General features: G+C 36.1%; 1 protein-coding gene across 2 annotated transcripts; it reads left to right on the top strand.

Annotated features, from left to right (window-relative positions):
- Window positions 1–1,815: 1,815 nt before the first annotated feature.
- On the top strand, window positions 1,816–19,554 carry LOC105216254 (gram-negative bacteria-binding protein 1). Of its 2 annotated transcripts, none has more exons than XM_011190662.3 (5): window positions 1,816–2,105; window positions 13,409–13,991; window positions 14,048–14,217; window positions 14,281–14,657; window positions 15,701–15,966. In XM_011190662.3, the coding sequence occupies exons 1-5, from the start codon at window positions 1,976–1,978 to the stop codon at window positions 15,884–15,886; spliced, it is 1,446 nt and encodes a 481-aa protein (XP_011188964.1). In that variant the 5' UTR covers window positions 1,816–1,975; the 3' UTR covers window positions 15,887–15,966. The 2 variants fall into 2 exon arrangements, with proteins under 2 accessions (XP_011188964.1, XP_011188956.1); XM_011190654.3 differs by lacking the exons at window positions 13,409–13,991; window positions 14,048–14,217; window positions 14,281–14,657; window positions 15,701–15,966 and adding exons at window positions 16,228–16,795; window positions 18,563–18,750; window positions 18,810–19,114; window positions 19,179–19,554 and having other exon boundaries at window positions 1,836–2,105.
- Window positions 19,555–20,481: the final 927 nt, after the last annotated feature.

Here is a 20,481-nt window from a genome sequence, read left to right as displayed (position 1 = left end):
ACAATAGTGAAGACTCCAGGGCACCACACCCGCGATCGGATGAAAACATAAAAAAATCCATAATAATATTTCAAATATCTGTATAAGAAAGTTTTTGACGAAGCTGACACTCCAAAAGCTTCTAAAAGCTCCGAAAGTTTTGAAAAGCTCTACACAATTATTTCAAACATCAGTATAATGAAGTTGTTAGCGATAGATGAAACTCCAAAGCTATCAAAGCAACGTGTTTATGAATATTTTTGGCATGCGAAAGCTTCCAAAATTCTACAAATATTTAGAATATTTGTAAAGTGAGTTTCATGGAGATAACCGACATTCCAAATCTATCAAAGCAACGTTTTCACGAATAATTTATGTGAGCGAAAGCTTCTAAAAGCTCTACGAAATGATATATGTATTATGAATATAGATGAAACTCTAAAGCTATGAATGTGTTTAAAAATATTTCAAGTGTGTGAAAGCTTCTCAAAACTCTACAAAATGATTTCGAAACCTATAAAATGAAGTTGATGGCATTAACTGGCACTCCAAAGCTTTTAAAAGGATGGGTTTACGAATATTTTAGACAGGCGAAAGCTTCTAAAAGCTTTACAAAAGCATTTCCTCGACTCACATCAATGAAAACAATTTCAGAATCGCATAAATTGAGGACTCAAAGCTTAAAAAGCTTGGTAAACTCCGAGTTTGAAACTATTTTGAAAATTTATTATTTTTTAATCAAAAATGGTAATGAAAAGCTTGAAGATCTCTATCGCTGTACCGCCTCCTTACACAGTTACTTTATCAGCAAAATCTTCTAGTTTGTGTTGGTTTTGATTTTTTTTTAAGAGCGCGTTGCCTTAGTTGAGAATGGAGCTACGATTTCTAAGACAAGCTTCATTTCTCAGTAATAGCATAAAAAAAGAGAAACTGATAAACTTATCAATGAAGCTGTGTTGTAACGTATTCTTGCCTGTTATTAATTGTTGTATTGTTTCGTCTCTCCGTTATTGCGTCTGTCATTTTGCACAATACATCACAGACATACAGTGACTCACGAAATTAATGACACTTCCGTGGAATAGTCATTTCTTCATTCACTCCATACGCAGTCAAATACAAATCCAACTGATCGGATCGGCGCGATTGGACTTGAAGAAGCAAGAGTGCGAAATTAGCGACACACCACTCATAAGCCTATGCTGAAGTTTGAAATTGGCGCCATTATTGTGCGGGGATGTATGATGGCCAATGGCATTGCAGTCATGCGATATCGACGGTCGGGCGCCTGCTTGCTCACCCCCTAAAACCGCCAGCACTGGGCTTTTTACAGCCTGCACCGTAACTTTGAATCTTTCTAGCGTGTTCGCCATGTTCTGTTATCCGGGATCCGTACCATTTTATATCTACTGGAAGGTGATTTGTTCATACGTTACTAACCAGGAGTCAGACGATGCACAGTAACCCGCTCATTCTGAGTCAGACGCTGCTACGATTTTGTTGTATTGTAGTCCAAGCTAGCCTTATGGCCTATGTTGCAGTAGATGTGTGATTCTATTTCATCAGAAACATGCGTAAATTTGAGTGGTAGTATGCCAAGCAGAACAAAGTCGTTACAGACTCTAAAGCTCTTTATACGGAGTACTAATATTAATTTTTAACTAAGTCAGTGTTGATTTGAGGTTTTACCGACATCGTAAATTAATACTAATTCTCTATAAATAATTCGAATTCTCAGAGCAGCCGTGCTAATCGACAGCTTTCAATCTATGAAGCTCTCACACAAGGTGAGAGGCTTACTCAAAACCAGTCGCCTCTGGTTGTCTTCTTATTTGCTGTTTAAGCTCATCACAGTTCTTAAACGTATTTTTCGCAGCATTTAGTTTTCAAACCTTTGCGCTAGCGTGAACAAGCAAATTCGAAGTGTTACTTTTATAAATTATTATTTTCAACTTTTGTTTTTTTTTTGTTTTTTTGCTCTTGCAATCAAACGAAGATGCGCTTTTCGCTGTGTTGCATATCCTTCGTGTGGCTGTGCTGTTATGGTGTTCAAAATGTGTTTGCTTATAAAATACCACAAATTAAACTGGAACTGATAGGAGACAAATTTAACGTTTCAATACCGGGTGAGTGATAACGTATTCGTATACACTATATACTATATACATACATATAAACACAGTTTAGTTGTAAGTTAGTTTGGGTTCTTGTGATTTTGATTTTGATTTTGTTGGTGTTTTTGTTTTTGCTTTAACGGGGGAAACCCTTTCGGTGCTGGTGCTGGTGCTGTTGCTGGTGCTGTTGCTGTTTGTGTGGCTAACAATAAAAAGCTTCATACAAACATAAAAAGCTAATGCAAAGCATTAGTAATTGATTATATATGTATGCATGTATGTATGTACATAATATATATATACATATACTCGTATATATATTCTTATATATATTCTCAAGTATATAGATTTTTTATTCAAATACGTTTAATCGCTGTCATTTCTTCTATCTTTATTATTAAAATAATTTTTTTCATATCAATATTTAATGATAACCTTTGACAAATATGCAATTGTGCTTATATACAAATGTACATGTGTACATATGTATGTATGTATGAAATGCTAAATTATTGCGAAAATAATAAATTTATTCATGGTATGAAGGATGTACTGACATTAAACAAAAATATATTTTAAAACAAGTAAGGAAGGGCTAAGTTCGGATGCAACCGAACATTTTATTGCTATATTTTTATTAAGATAACACACAATTCGACCCATATATTCGGTATAAAGTCTAATAGAAAAGTGAAAATCGTCATATATAGTATATGAGGGCTGAGGTAATTCCTGCACCGATTAAACTCATTTTCATCACCCACATACATTATATCTAAGATTATATGCTCATTTAATTTGGCTAAAAAATTTCATATATTACCCGATTTATAAGCTATTAAGCTCATCGTATTTTTGAAAATCCTATAATTAGCTATATGAGAGCTAGGGGAAGTTGTGACCTGATTTTAACCATTTCTGATAAAGAGATACACTATTAGAAAAAACAATTTCCTCTGAATTACATTACTCGTATATGAATGAGGGCTGATGTAATTCCAGAACCAATTTCACTCATTTTCACCACCAATTTGGCACCTGTTAGTAAGCAATAAGCAAACAGACGGCATATTCGGTCTTGCAATTACTCCTAAATTGCAAATGAACGAAACACCAGTCGGCAAAATCTCCAAAAATATCGCTAACACGAAGATTTTATAAATATTCAAGAAGTCGTTGGAGGTAATGCACAGGACTTCGAAAGATCTTGATTGTCGATGAACGTTTTTGGTGGAGCCAGGATTCTGTTAACAGGTGATTTACGCCAGATTCTTCCAATTATTCGTGGATCAACTGTTACTGACGGGCTAGTCGCATGCCTAAAATCATTTAATTTGTGGTGACACATAAAGAATCGCCAATTAACAACTAACATATGAGCGTTTTTGCAACAATATCAAATTGCGATTGTAGAAGCAGTTGGCAGTTGACATCTCGATGGATTAATAGCATTTCCAACAGATTTCTGTCGCTTCATTGACTCGAAAGAGAAGTTTTACTGACATGAAACCTCAATATGATAACCATAAATGACTGATTGAATGACCTATATTGGTGGTAAAAAAAACAAAGATATCCATGATCTTAATGCGACAATTTAGAATTTCGGTCCAGGAGAGTTGACACAGCTACAAACCGGGATGACGTAGTCAATTATCCCAAACTATTTAAAATTGCCTGTACTATCGCCACTCACATTGCAATTAAAAGTAGTGCGAGTTGTCATCATGCTGCGTAACGTAAATCATCGCCGAAGCCAAGATTGGACCAACTTAATTTAATGGATACCTTAGCCACAAAAACATGTGGCCGGATCTGCTAGTATATACTATATATATTTAAATGCGCTAGTAATCTCTCCTTTTTGCGGTATTCGCTTTTGCCAATGTTCAAAGGACCATAAATCTTCCACAAAACCTTTTTCTCTAAAACTCCTAGTGTCCTCTCATCTGATGTTGACATCGTCCATGCCTCTGCAGCATAAAGCAGAACGGGGATGATAAGGGACTTGTAGCGTTTGGTTTTGGTTCATCGAGAGAGGACTTTAACATTTAAATGTCCTCTTCTTCTTCTTGACTGGCGTAGGCACCGCTTACGCGGTTATAGCCGAGTCCAAAACAGCGCGCCACGCATCTCTCCTTCTGGCAGTTTGGCGCCAATTGGTTATTCCAAGCGAAGCCAGGTCCCTCTCCACCTGGTCCTTCCATCGGAGTGGAGGTCTCCCTCTTCCTCTGCTTCCACCAGCGGGTACTGCATCGAATACTTTCAGAGCTGGAGCACCTTCATCCATTCGAACAACATGTCCTAGCCAGCGTAGCCGCTGTTTTTTTATTCGCTGGACTATGTCTATGTCGTCGAATAACACATACAGCTCATCGTTCCATCGTCTGCGGTATTCGCCGTTGCCAATTCTTAAGGGACCATAAATCTTCCGCAAAACCTTTCTCTCGAAAACTCCTAGTGCCGTCTCATCGGATGTTGACATCGTCCACGCTTCTGCACCGTAAAGTAGGACGGGAATGATGAGAGACTTGTAGAGTTTGGTTTTTGTTCGTCGAGAGAGGACTTGCCTACTTAGTCCATAGTAGCACCTGTTGGCAAGAGTGATTCTGCGTTGGATTTCCAGGCTGACATTGTTATTGCTGTTAATGCTGGTTCCCAGGTAGACGAAATTATCTACAACTTCAAAGTTATGACTGTCAACAGTGACGTGGGAGCCAAGACACGAATGCGCTGACTGTTTGTTTGACGACAGGAGATATTTCGTCTTGTCCTCGTTCACCACCAGACCCATACGTTTCGCTTCCTTATCCAGTCTGGAGAAAGCAGAACTAACGGCGCGGGTGTTGTTTCCAACATTTAAATGTCCACTCAGTCCAAACTAGCATCTGTTGGTAAGAGCGATTCTGCGTTGGATTGCGAGGATAATATTTTTGGTTTTGTTGATGCTGGTGTTGGCTGGAGGTGGGGAAGGGGTCATGTTCAGAAGCTCACGCAAGAAAGTATCAAGACTCAAGCAGGAATAATTGGAAGAGTCTGGCGTAAATCACCTGCTAACAGAATCCTGGCTCCACCAAAAACGTTTATCGACAATCAAGATCTTTTAAAGTCCTGTGCAGTACCTCCAGCGACTTCTTGAATATTTGGAAAATCTTCGTTATAGCGCTATTTTTGGAGATTTTGCCGAGTGGTGTTTCGTTCATTTAATAATAAATTCAATAATATTTTAACAAAGCAACAATGACAACCTTCAAAATATTCTTTTTTTGTTTTCTCTTTTTATATTTTTCTTGTCAACTCGAATACAATTCTCTTATTATTACCTTCCTCGCAATTTTTCAATATTTACTCACTTTCTAATCTTTTTCTGGCCTTCCACGAATATTTCAAGACTAAAATTAGCCAGATCGGTTTGAACTTCAACAACCAATAACTTCCCGATTTTTGAAAATTTTTAATTTTCTTCGCGGAAAGTTAAAAAAATTAGGGGTGGACCACCCTTAACATTTAGGAGGATGAAAAATAGATGTTGTCCGATTCTCAACCCTAGCCGATATGCACGCAAAGATTCACGAAAATCGGTCGAGCGGTTTCAGAGGAGTTCAATAACGTACACCGTGACATGAGAATTTTATATATTAGAATAAGCTCATCGTATTTTTTAGTATATATTAGAAAAAACAATTTCCTCTGAATTACATTAAATTATCTAAGAGATTTATCCATATTTTCGAGTGTTCAACATATTCGATATCCGGGGATTTGAAAAATTATAGTCCGATTTCGACAACTTTTTCACAAGTGATGCTACAGATCATACACAGTATTTGTGTAAAGTTTTATTTCGCTATCTTCATTGGTTCCTTATGTATATATTCAAAATTGAGTTTTATGGGAAGTTATCGTAGTTGTGAACCGATTTAATTTCTTCACGTGTCATCATGGTGTTAAAAAAATATTATATACCGAATTTCATTGAAATCTGTCGAGTAGTTCTTGAAATATGGTTTTTGACCCATAAGTGGGCGATGCAACGCTGATCACTTTGGTATATATAACCCTATATCTAACTCGCTTAGTTTTGGGTATTACAAACAACCGTTATGTGAACAGACTATAGTACTCTCTTAGCAACTTTGTTGCGAGAGTATAAAAAAAAAATAAAAAATGTAATTTCTTATAATTGCTTAAGTCGCTTTATGAGGTAAGCTGGGTTTCAGAGGCTAAGAACAAGTGTATTTTTTATAGCAGATATGGCAATAGTTATTAATCATTATCTAAAACATTATTTTCTTGGCTTTAATTGTTTTTCAAAACATTTCACTAATTTTGTGATTTTTTTATTATATATTTTTAAACCAATAAAAACATAAAATTAGCAAAATTATGCACTTTTAGCCAATGTTAGAGCTTTATGCGAAAATCGCAGTTAGAAATCGAGCCATACTCTGTACATTAAAGTGATGGCAAGTCTCAGTTTGAACGGGTTCTGGAGTTCAGAGAGGTCTTGAGATGAAGCAATCAAAGAATGCTAGTGCTATTGCATTCTTAATGCCACAGAGAGGTTTTGAAATTAAACGTCCAAAAGAAAGAAACTTGATCTTTCACTTTCTTAATGGCTCAGAGAGGTCTTGAAATGAAATACCACTAAATGGCTTAGAGAAGTCTTAAAATTAAGTATAATAAATATAACAAATTATTCCCATTCCGTGACTTATTAACTCGAGAACGCATGTGAAAAAAATTAAGCAACAAAAGTTAGGCTAAAAAAATATTATATGTACATGCATATGTACAAAGTCGACGTCCACTGATACGAACTATATACATGTAATGTCAGACCTATTCGTAGAATGAAAAATTCGTATAATCGCCACGAATTATTTTTCTAATCCTATATTTTGATAAGAAATCAATGGAATGTATGCAAAAAATAGTATTCTCTTACTTGCAAAAAAAAAAAAAAAAGAATCCAACAGCTTAACATATACATACACACATTTTTGTTTACGTAAATGTGTATGGGTGATTCTACGATAGTAAGTAACTTGTATGTGTGGGCAATCGGCTTAAAGTATTGTTTTTGTCCTTTATGTAGCTATTTTTTTCAATGAATTACATCATTTTAATGTAATGTATTAAATAACATTACAACTCACTGCATAATTAAAACAATTTTCTCTGAAATTCCTTACAAAGTCTAAAAAAGTCTCTCTCCCGGCTTGTCCCATTGTTACTTTTTAATTAACTTTCGGACAATACATATATTTTTTGTATGAGATGCTAAAACAAAACTAAAATCAGTCGGAAGTAAAATAATTGAAATTAAGTATTGTTAAATAAAAGACAAAATAATTTTGTTTATTTCATATAATTTTTATACTCTCGCAACAAAAGTTGCTAAAGAGAGTATTATAGTTTTGTTCACCTAACGGTTGTTTGTAACACCCAAAACTAAACGAGTTAGATATAGGGTTATATATACCAAAGTGATCAGGATGAAGAGTGGAGTTCAAATCCGAATGTCTGTCTGTCCGTCCGTCCGTCCGTCCGTCTGTGCAAGCTGTAACTTGAGTAAAAATTAAGATATCTTGACGAATCTTGGCACAAATACTCCTTGGCACCATAAGAAGATCAAATGGGCGGAATCGGACCATTGCCACGCCCACAAAATGGCGAAAACCGAAAACACATAAAGTGTCATAACTAAGCCATAAATGAAGATATAAAAGTAAAATTTGGAATAAAGGATTGCACTAGGAGGGGGCATATTTAGATGTAATCTTTTTGGGAAAGTGGGCGTGGCCCCGCCCACAAATTGGTTATTTGTATTTAACTCGCAAACTAATAAAGCTATATAAACCAAACTTTCTGCAGTCGGTTCTCTTACACACCCCACCACACACCATGAAAATAGTTGAAATCGGATAATAACCACGCCCACCTCCCATACAAAGGTGAGGTTGAAAATTACTAAAAGTGGGTTAACTAACTAACGAAAAACGTCAGAAACACTAAATTTTGCAGAAGAAATACCAGAAGGGAGCTGTACTCAGATTTTTTTACAAAATGGAAAATGGGCGTGGCATCGCCCACTTATGGGTCAAAAACCATATCTCAGGAACTACTCGACCGATTCGAATGAAATTCTGTATATAATATTTTCTTGACACCCTGATGACACGTGTGGAAAATAGATGAAATCGGTTCATAACCACTACTACTTTCCTTATAACTCCTTTTTGAAATCCATCTTATTCCTTCACTTTATAATGTAAACATAAGGAACCAATGAAGATAACGGAATAAAACTTTACACAATTAGTGCTTATCATCTCTGGCTTCACTTGTGAAAAAATTGTCGAAAACGGACCATAACTTTTCAAGGCCCCAGATATCGAACATGGTGAACTCAGCGCCTAAGGATAAATTTTAACCGAAAATATGGGTAAATCTCTCAGATATCTCAATTAAATTCAGAGGAAATTGTTTTCTTCTAATAGTCTGTCTCTGTTCCAAAAATTATTAAAATCGGGTCACAATGAGGTATTGTAGGTTTTTCAAAAGTATCTTCTCCTAGCTCCCATATACCTCATTGTAGATTTTTCAAAAATACGGTGAGCTTTATTCCGCATATGTGCATTGGTTAAATTTCTTCAATAAATTGCGAGAGTATAAAATGTTCGGTTGCACCCGAACTTAGCCTTTCCGTACTTGTTAAAATTAACTTTTGTCCCGATTATTTTATGTATCTACCCTGCCAAATTTTGTTTCACATCTATTTAAAGACGACCGCATTGAAAAAAGTGCTCAAGAGCATATATCAGCTTGAAGTTAATAATATTAATCGCGAAATCCATTTGAGCGGTGTAGTTTTTTAGTTATTGCATTCCGATCGTGCGGTGTACTGGATTCGCGAACTGATTTTGCCTCTCCCCTGGCAATTCATATAATGCATCTATACTATTAATTTAATTTATTTGCCTTTATTGTCCTAAGATACTAATACTGTGATAATTAAAGTGAAGTAATCATCATAGCACCCGGACCTAATATTATAAAGAGGGTTTGATTTTTTGTTTGTTTGTCTCGAATAGGCTCCGAAACTACTGCACCGATTTTAAAAATTCTGAGTGACATAGGCTATATTTAGTTTATAAAATAGGGGTTAAATAGGGTTCCTTACCAAAACTCCGATAATGTAAAAAAAATACCAAAGAACTTTCTTTAATCGCGAATATTATTAAAAAGAGAAAACAAAAAAATAATATTTTGAAGGTTGTCATTGTTGCTTTGTTAAAATATTTTTGTTATTGTTCAATTGTATAAGGTTGTGTCGATAGCCCAAAACAATTTGCAACAAATAAGGAAAAGCTAAGTTCGGGTCAAACCGAACATTTTATACTCTCGCAATTTATTGATGTAATTTTATTAAGATAACACACAATTTGACCTATATATTCGGCATAAAGTCCAATAAAAAATCATCATATATATAGTACGAGGGCTGCTATATATATTTCCGGCCTAATAATGAAAATAGGAATATTTATCAACGAAAATGGTTTTATTGTTTTTCAAAATATTCTCCATCAAGATTTATACACTTTTGCATGCGCTCAAACCAATTTTCGAAGCACTTTTTTGGAGCCTTTTTTGAGCGACTGTCAAATTGTGTGTGATCCAACGAGAACAAACCTTTTTTACGCCCAGGTGTTCATGCAATATCGAATGTATGCTGCTGGGAGAAATGCATAGGCATGCCTCTATCTGAAGGTATGTCACATGACGGTCTTGCATTATCAGTTCACGTGCGGCATCGATGTTTTCTGGCACAACGGCTGTTTTTGGACGACCTTCACGGAATTCGTCTTTGAGCGAGCGTCGGCCACGATTGAATTCGTTGTACCAGTTTTTCACAGTGCTATAGGATGGTGCTTCATAGCCATACAATTCGATGCACTCTTGTCGCGATAATCCACGTCGAAAGTTGTGAAAAATGATCGCACGAAAATGTTCACGAGTTAATTCCATTTTTTGGCCGAGATGAATTTTTTAATTCCCTGTAAATAAAACAATTCACGATTAAATGACAAAACGTTCTGAGTGATATTATGCTAAAAAATGTCAAACTTTCCAATAGAAATGTCAGATTGCACCTGGCAACACTTAGTGTTGCCTAGGCCAGAAATATATATAAGAGCCCTCGTATATGAATGACTTTCTAATCTTTTTCTGGCCTTCCACGAATATTTCAAGACTAAAATTAGCCAGATCGTTTTGGTCGTTCTCGTTTATTTGCGGGACAAACGAATAACAATTCAGACAAAGAGAGGTATATACATATACATATATAGAGGTTTCATGAAAAAAATCCAAAGTTTTTCTTTGGCCGTATCCGCTATGCAATTGAAACCCCTTATCGTAGAATCACACGTATATTAAATTTCTTGAGTTTGTATACACAAAAATAAAAATGCATCTGATGTTGAAGAATGGAAGTAAATTAGCGTAGAACATCTACAAACTCCTTTGCATGGTCTCTTGTAAAGGGTGATTTTTTAAGAGCTTGATAACTTTTTTTAAAAAAAAAACGCATAAAATTTGCAAAATCTCATCGGTTCTTTATTTTAAACGTTAGATTGGTTCATGACATTTACTTTTTGAAGATAATTTCATTTAAATGTTGACCGCGGCTGCGTCTTAGGTGGTCCATTCGGAAAGTCCAATTTTGGGCAACTTTTTCGAGCATTTCGGCCGGAATAGCCCGAATTTCTTCGGAAATGTTGTCTTCCAAAGCTGGAATAGTTGCTGGCTTATTTCTGTAGACTTTAGACTTGACGTAGCCCCACAAAAAATAGTCTAAAGGCGTTAAATCGCATGATCTTGGTGGCCAACTTACGGGTCCATTTCTTGAGATGAATTGTTCTCCGAAGTTTTCCCTCAAAATGGCCATAGAATCGCGAGCTGTGTGGCATGTAGCGCCATCTTGTTGAAACCACATGTCAACCAAGTTCAGTTCTTCCATTTTTGGCAACAAAAAGTTTGTTAGCATCGAACGATAGCGATCGCCATTCACCGTAACGTTGCGTCCAACAGCATCTTTGAAAAAATACGGTCCAATGATTCCACCAGCGTACAAACCACACCAAACAGTGCATTTTTCGGGATGCATGGGCAGTTCTTGAACGGCTTCCGGTTGCTCTTCACCCCAAATGCGGCAATTTTGCTTATTTACGTAGCCATTCAACCAGAAATGAGCCTCATCGCTGAACAAAATTTGTCGATAAAAAAGCGGATTTCACATTTCGAACCGAACACTGATTTTGGTAATAAAATTCAATGATTTGCAAGCGTTGCTCGTTAGTAAGTCTATTCATGATGAAATGTCAAAGCATACTGAGCATCTTTCTCTTTGACACCATGTCTGAAATCCCACGTGATCTGTCAAATACTAATGCATGAAAATCCTAACCTCAAAAAAATCACCCGTTAGATATCGCAGTGAAAGCGTTTTGAAACTGTCAATATTATTCTCAGTAGCCCACTGTATACATTTTCCAAAATAGCTAATCATGTGGATGCATGGTTCACCTTCGATGATTCGACTGGAGCCAAAATTTTTTATTCTTGATCAGTATATCGTCAGCGATATTCTCATTATTCCAAACGGTCAAATCGTTGTCATTAAATGCTTCCTTAGGCATCACGTTCCTTAGTAAACGTAAAGTGTTTGTGGTCATGAAACAACGTCCTCTTTCTATAGAACTATGAGTGTATAAAAATTGGACATTCGCACGAAGGAACTTTCGTATTACTGGACGCCAACTGTATACATATGTAGATCTGTTTGTTATAGCACATACATACATACATATGTCCATCAACAGTTATCAGTATCACACTTGTGCTGAAAATGGAAATTCCACAGAATTGCAAAAGCTTTATAAATTCAAAAGATTTATACATTTTAGATTAAATTTGTTAGATTAGCTGTATTGTGACCTTAAGACAGTGGTCGGCACGAGAGGAATTGTGACTGTGTTGGTGAGCACGAAAGAAAAGATACCCAGTGAGAACTCTGGAACCTTACATTTTGAGAATGTTTTCCATTTTGCCATATTCCAAAAATTTCCCTAATTGGAAAGTGTTCGTGAAATCATGTGAAATCAGAAAATATGTTTATGTCTAATTTGGGTGCCTGGCCACAGCGGATTCAAGCGAAATTGTTAGGCTGATGAGCTGGTGAGGCTACACATTAATGGCTACCCATCTTGTGATTTTCTACTCGACAGTTAGACTTCAGCTGAGCTGATCAGTAACAAGAATATTATGACCCAAGGAAAATTTTAAAAAGTCTAGTGAGTTCTTCGCACTCCGTAATAATTCCATAGTTGTAGGGGTCATAGTCGCTTTAAATTTGTATCAGGCACTAGCTGTAGAAGTTGCCTGGAAAAAGACGAGATGGAATCATCTCAACTTTCCTTATTGAATGCCCCGCCTATACGAGATTGGGCCTAAAATTACTTTGACAACCTAAGCGGATTTGTAATAGGTTCACGGCACTTTAGCGAGTCTAAATTTCTAATTCGGGGTTTTTTTCTGACTTCACAAAGGACTGTTCTTATAATCTAAGTGTATTCCTCCTTTTGTGAGGAACAGCCATAAAACCTAGCTTAAGATCTGTTAACGCAATACGATTGAAGGTTTTGGTGGAAAATCCTTATATAGTATAGAACTCGCATAAAGGAAATGAGAACAAAGTGCGGTGTATGTAACTCTGTAATGTTCTATTGTTATCTTTGAATAACTGTAATTCAACAAAAAATAAGAGAAAAGAAATCTAGTAGTTATTGTTGTTGTGGTTCTACCCTAGATACCTTCTGGAATCTAATTGTAAAGCAAGAGCTTAAATAATAATAATAAAAATTACAACAATTTATGAACTGCCCATTTGAGCATGAATTTTAACATCTTAATTAAATTATTTTTGTATCCGATAGTAAAAGAACACTGTTATCACAATCCATTACTCGTATTTAAGTATAGAGCTCAATATCTCTGTATATCGGTCTATATCCTTCAGCCTTTGGTATGAGCGTCATCTTCATGTTGCTTGAACCATCTGTGAACTCCATCTCAACTTGAAACATAAACAGCTTAATATTTCTTATTAAACCCTTATCTAGATTTAAGACACTTTAGCACTTTGTAATGGTTATGTGCACTGACTTGTATTACTAATGGCTTGGTAATTGGTAGTAATTGGTGTGTAAATACAAGCTCAAAGTACTGAAATACGATTATTTAAATAGATGAGGCTGGCATCGAAAATGTGGCATTCAATATCAATCGTAATCGGCCCTTCAAAGCTTTCGAACAAGGCGAATTCTCCGGTCGAGTTAGTACGCCAATCGATAATCGTTGGATATTTGAGAGCAAACGTCATCTACGTGACGACGATACCATTTACATATGGACTGATGTACAATTCAATAAGAATCGTTTTCGTGCCATGTCCACACCAATCGTGGTTAGTGAGACGCTAACAGATATCAACGAAGTTATTAATGATAATAAATCAACGGTTACAACGGAAACGCCACCGGCCATAGATCCACGTACAGAAAAGTGTGAGCCAGCTTTAACGAAAATACGTGATCGCAACGTATGCCGTGGTGAACTGTTATTTGAGGAAAATTTTAACGGTAACGAATTGAATGTAACGCGCTGGCGTTATGAAGTGCGCCTACCGCTCGATAATGCCGATGCGGAATTCGTATTATATGATACAAATGCAGAAATCACGAATGGTTTGCTGAAGATTGAACCGCACATTTGGGGTAATGATAGTCCGGATGCCGACATACGTAGGGGGAGTTTGAATTTAGGTGCAAGGTGAGTTTCAACACACACTATTATAAACAGCTATAAAAAACAACAACTTTCCGCAGATGTACCGCCTATCAGAATCCGGATATCGAATGTAGGCGACAACCTTTCGGACGTGTCGTACTGCCGCCCATACTCACGGCCCGCATCAACACCAAGCATGCGTTCAGCTTCAAATATGGACGTGTTGAGGTGCGCGCCAAATTGCCACAAGGCGATTGGCTTTATCCGTGTAGGTTTCTCAAAGGACATATATATATATATATATTAAATAATTGTTTGTTTGTAAATTAAGTACTTTTACTGGAACCGCACGCCAATCTGTACGGTCAACAAGCGTATGCCTCTGGTCAAATGCGCATCGCATTCATACGTAGTAATCTGCAATTACAAACGCAAAGTGGCACTGAAATGGGCGGCCGTCTACTCAATGGCGGTGCAGTGCTGCGTCCCGAGGCGATTTATCGCAATGCATTCATGGTGAATACCAGTCGTGATGCACATTTTGGTGAAACCTTTCATGTTTACACATTAACATGGGACGATCGTCGTTTGAGCTTCGAAGTGGATGGACAAAAATATGGCAGCATCGATGGTGGATTCGCGCAGCACGAAGTGGGCCAAAATTATGCGTGGACCAGTGGCAATTATATGGCGCCATTTGATCAAGAGGTTGGTTTTTAATTATTGCAGCAGTTTAAGTGAAGTGTAGACAACTGTTAGGGTATTGTGGACTGACTGGAATACTGACAAGTCATGGCTATGTTCTAAAGGGTGATCCATTTCGAGGTTCCCTACTTTTTTAAAGAATTTAAATTTAATGAGGAATGTTTATTATCATTCGAAAGCGCATTCTTTGGCCTTTATTTCACGAGCTTCAATATCAGATAACATGGCTTACAAATCACATAAAACTGTTGTTTTCTTTTGGACAAAATGACAGCTCTTGTATCTCGTCAGGTAGCTCTTCATCCCAAATGCGGCAATTTTGCTTAATTAAGTACCAATAGAGTCAGGAATGGGCCCCATCATTGAACAGAGTTTGGCTCGAAAACGTCGGATCTTTTTGGAACTTTTCAAAAACCGATAGAGCGAAGCGTTGTCGCTTGGAGGTCGAGCATCTTCAGTTCTTGCACAAGCTGTATTTTGTACGCTTTCAATTTAGGATATCGAAATAAAATGCCTCACGTCGTTACATACGTCAGTCCAAGTTGCTGCGTACGGCGCCGAATCGATTGTCACACGGTCTTCGTGCACATTCTCAGCTACGGCTGTTATCTTTTCTTCACCGCGTGCTGGATGTGGTCTATTCGGTCGAATATTATCCAATAATGAATGTTGGGTCTCAAGTTGAATTTTAGTACTTTCAAACACATTATTTACGGAACGTGAATTTTGAAAGTTGAACAATTTGTAAACGTTATTCAGGCATTGGTTTTTCCATGATGACATGCCAAGCAATACTGTACAAAAATAAGATGACAGCTTGACACGACTTACTTGTTCTCACATGATCTGTCAAAAGGAGACTATTGAAAAAAAGTGCCTCTACTTTAATCACCCTTTATAAGTTATGTTGTTGCACACACTATAAAATGTTATTGAAAACTACTTAATATTCGGGTTCCAGCTGTAGTTTAAATTAAACATTGCCTTACATGTACTCATAATTATAATGATTTTTTTCCATATTCTTCTTCGTTTATGCTTTGAAGTTCTACATCACACTTGGTGTCGCAGCTGGTGGACATGGTGACTTTTCAGATGATTATTTATCAAAACCCTGGGCAAATACGTCGCCCAAAGCAGCATTGAATTTTTGGCGTGATCGAGCCAATTGGAAATCTACTTGGACCAGTCCAGCACTGGTTGTGGATTATGTGCGTGTCTTTGCTATATAAATATATGTATTAATATGTATATATGTATATATCTCGTGTATATTGGAGAAATTTTAATAAACTTCTATATAAATAATTAATATGCACTGTCGTTTTAATAAATATATACAAGCTTCTACAGCCTATTTATATTGCTCTGTAAAGTATCATACATATAACTTCCATAACATATGAACACCTGAAATGTCATATCTTCGAATGCGTCATCATTGTAGCTACTACATTACATACATTCTTATGTACGAGCTTTAGACCTGTCATGTGTTTTGTTATCCATATTCTCATCGAGAGAGTTTATTTTTCATTTAATCTAAACTAATTTCTTATCGTAATTTTAATAGATGAAGATGGAATCAGTATGGCAATATTTAATATTGAGATTAATGAACAGTGTCCTGTATTAGTGGATATGGTAACTGCACAACGAGGCGGTTTCTGGAGAAGTGAACATGCCGCTAATAAGCTAAAAAGGAATGATAAAGTAAAAATCAATGTCTTAGTGACACATAAGGATGGTCTCTTTTCAAGGACCGATAGTGTACAAGTCTCTGATAGACTCACGCTCACCTATGAAACTATTAAGGAAGCCGAAAATCCGATCGATACATGTGCTGCAAATATAGCCACAAATTTGGTTAATCGAGAGACTGAAACCAAAGTTAAAAAAAACGGCAAAGAATTGAGGAGAATATTCAAACGTGACGAATTGATTTTCGAGGAGCTTTTCGAAAAACAAGACTTACCGAATTGGACTTATGCAAAATTTATTCATTCAAATGCTATAGGTGATCAATCTGAGGATTTTACAGCTTTAAGTAAGGCTAACGCAGAGGTGTATAATGGAAAATTGTTTATAACACCCTCAATCTCCTCGAAATTAGGGACGAATTCAAGATTTAACGTTTCTGAGTAAGAAAATTTTTACATTGCCTTTTATATTATCAAAATTATAATTTAATAAAACCAGTAAGGAAAGGCTTAGTTCGGGTGCAACCGAACATTTTATACGCTCGCAATTTATTGAAGAAATTTTATTAAGATAACATACAAATTTACCCATAAATTCGGCATAAAGTTTAATAGAATAACGAAAATCGTCATATATAGTAGCCTTTTAGAAGAAAACGATTCTCTCTTAATTTCATTAAAATATTGAAGAGATTTGCCCATATTTTCGATGAAAAATTACCCTTCTCAACAAGTGTAGCCACTGTGTATCATGTATTTGTGTAAAGATTTGTTCCGCTATCTTCGTTGGTTCCTTATGTTTACATTATAAAGTGAACCAATAAGATGGAATTTAAAATTGAGTTATATGTGAAGTAGACGTGGTTGTGAACCGATTCCACCCGTGTTATCAAGGTGTCAAGAAAGTGTTATATACCGAATTTCATCGAAATCGGTCGAGTAGTTCTTGAGATAGGATTTTTGACCCATAAGTGGTCGACGCCACGCCCATGTTACATTTTGTAAAAAAATCTCACTACATCTTCTTTCTGATATTTCTTCTGTATAATTTAGTGTTTCCGACATTTTTCGTTAGTTAGTTAACGCACTTTTAGTCATTTTCAACCAAAACTTTGTATGGGAGGTGGGCGTGGTTATTATCCGATTTTTGGACTGTATAAAATGGCCAAAAGAAACGACTGCAGAAAGTTTGGTTTATATAGCTTTATTGGTTTGCGAGTTATATACAAAAACCCTATTTGGGGGCGGGGTCACGCCCACTTTTCAAAAAAAATTACATCCAAATGTGCCTCTTCCTAATGCGATACTATATTCCAAATTTTATTTTCATAATTTTATGTATGGCTTAGTTAACCGATCAGTGGACCGATTTTGCCCATTGTCGAAAACAACCTCCTCAGGGTGCCAAGGAATATTTGTTCCAAGTTTCATTAAGATATCTTAATTTTTACTCAAGTTATCGCTTGCACGGTCAGACGGACGGACACACATCCGGATTTCAACTCCACTCGTCATCCCAATCATTTATATACATATATATAACCCTATATCTAACAAAAAAGTCTGCATACTATTTACTCTACGATAATGTTGCTGTGATTATCGAGTTATATCTGTACATACATATATCAAGAAGATAACGATGATGAGGTATATACATATGTCCGTCAGCTTGCGCAAGTGAAAATTTGTGTAAACATTTAGATATTTGATGGTGCCACCTTGGTACCTTAACACTCCGAGGAGGTTGGCATTGCAATTGAAAAGAATCGGAAAACTTTCCCGGCCAAAAAAAAACTTGTCGAAATCGAATCAAGACTTTTGAAATCCTAAGATACCGAATAGCAAAACTGATATCATAGTGAAATTCAGAAATGCCAAAACTGGATAAATTCGGGTGAACACTTCCCCTAGCCATCGCTTACCTTACATATATAAGAATTTGCAAACTTCCGGGGTGCTATACCAATTTGAATCACAAAAATTCTTAGAATGAGTTAACGTACACTCCTAGATATGTATATGTACATAGTTTGTATCGATGCTTGAGTTATCTTAATTATATTTTAGTCATTCCTTATATGTTTTACTAGCAAATATTTCAAAACGATGCTATACGTTCTTAAAAGGTTCAATGAAAACCAAAAACAATACACTAATCAATTACTACTATTATTAAACAAAATATTTATAAGCCTTTCTCTATAGTTGTAGAAGTCCTGCTTGCTATGAAGGCAGTCATTTTACTTGCAAATATGAAAAATCTAAAGAAAGGGCATACGAATATCCCGCACCAGTAAACTCGGCGAGAATCAGCACAAATGGGACATTCAGTTTCACATATGGACGTATTGAAATCAATGCAACACTGCCTAACGGTGATTGGCTATTCCCCTGTAAGTGGAAAAAATACTCAAATATTTAGAATGTGAATTACGTTCTTCATTATATACAGATATTATGCTTATGCCCGACAAACTCAATTGTGCTATGCGCAAGCAAATCCGTATAGCTTTTGCCACGTCAGCTGATCTTGAAAGTAAACGTTTACGTGGTGGCCCAGTAATATTACAAGCACGAGAGAATAAACAATCCGCAAAACTATATTTTACTCGTTTAAGTCACATGGCCGTCAATACGAATTTCAATGTAGATGGTTTTCACAACTTCACCATGGTATGGACTTCACAAGGGATGAGTTGGTACGTCGATAGAAAACAGTATGCTTGTAGTATAAACAACGGGGAATATGCAGAACCTGTAAGTGCTTACAAAAATAATTTTTTGCTTTTTGTTGTATTTGTCTCTAAATTTTCATCTCTAGTATCATATCGTTTTGGGCGTTGGAGCTGGAGGAAACCTTGAATTTGAGGATACGACATCCAAACCATGGCGAAATGGATATAATACCGCATTTACTTTTTTCCATCGAAGTTTTACAGGTTGCTGCGCACGTCAGAATCATAGAAAGGCATGCGTTCAAATAAATAAAAATAATAAAAACGTAAAAAAAGAAAGAATGTGCAGCAGGGAGTGGGGCCCGCAAGCGACTATGGCTGTGGAATCCGTCCGTGTGTTTGCAGTATAGCGATATCTATATATTTGCATTTCCAAACGCTTTTATAATAATCAAGTTCTTATAATTCCGTTCTTAAAAGTTAAAAATTAAAATTCTAAAATTGCTAATTTTAAACTATGTATGTGTTTTCTTTATACTCTCGCAACTTGCTGCACATAGTGTATAATAGTTTTATAACGGCTGTTTGTATCAACTAAAACTAAACAAGTTAGATATAGGATATGGCACTAAATTGTACAGAAAAGATGGTATACAAATTGGGCGTGATTCAAAATGGGTCAAAAACTCGAAATATTTAAAAAACTTGATATAAAAAATTTCCCTAACATCTTGAATCGGCTACTTTGCAGTATATAAATCAAGAGCCATTCCGAAAGATTCCGAAATGAAACTTTCCACAATACTTCATAGGAGATATGGAGATTGCACATCCAAAACTTGTCGAAATCGGACCATAACTTTATTAATGCAGCTAACGAACATGTCTATGGATAATTAATGTTTATATAACGAAAATATCGGTATTTCTCTCAGATATTTTATAGAAATTCAAATTTCCAAAATAGTTAAAATCTGGTCATTACTTCGTTTAGATCTTATATACATACCTAATAATAGGATTTTCAAACATTCGTTGGGCTTTATAGCATAAGTGATATATATATGTATACGCGTTAATATGTGAGGTCTGTTAACAAAATTAACGTGAACCTGTAATCTTGAATATAGTCTTGATGGCGAAACTGTGTGAAATCGCCCCAAACACTTTTATACTATATAAAGAGTGAAACATTTCGAGGTTTATTAATTTTTTAAAGAAAATAAATAAAAAATTTAAATTCAATGGGGTATGTTTATTATCGTCCGGAAGAACATTCGTTGGAATTTATTTTTTTTTTAAATTATCTCTTTCAAATGTTGGCCGCGGCTAAATCTCAGATGGGCAATCCAATTTTCAATGACTCGTTCGAGCATTTCGACTGGTAACTAGCGAATGACACGCGTGATGTTATGCTCCAAGGCCTGAATCGAAGCGGAATTGTCTGCA

This window comes from Zeugodacus cucurbitae, chromosome 4, assembly GCF_028554725.1.
Source record: "Zeugodacus cucurbitae isolate PBARC_wt_2022May chromosome 4, idZeuCucr1.2, whole genome shotgun sequence".
NCBI classification, from domain to species: domain Eukaryota; kingdom Metazoa; phylum Arthropoda; class Insecta; order Diptera; family Tephritidae; genus Zeugodacus; species Zeugodacus cucurbitae.
This window is presented reverse-complemented; position numbering and strand designations above follow the sequence as displayed.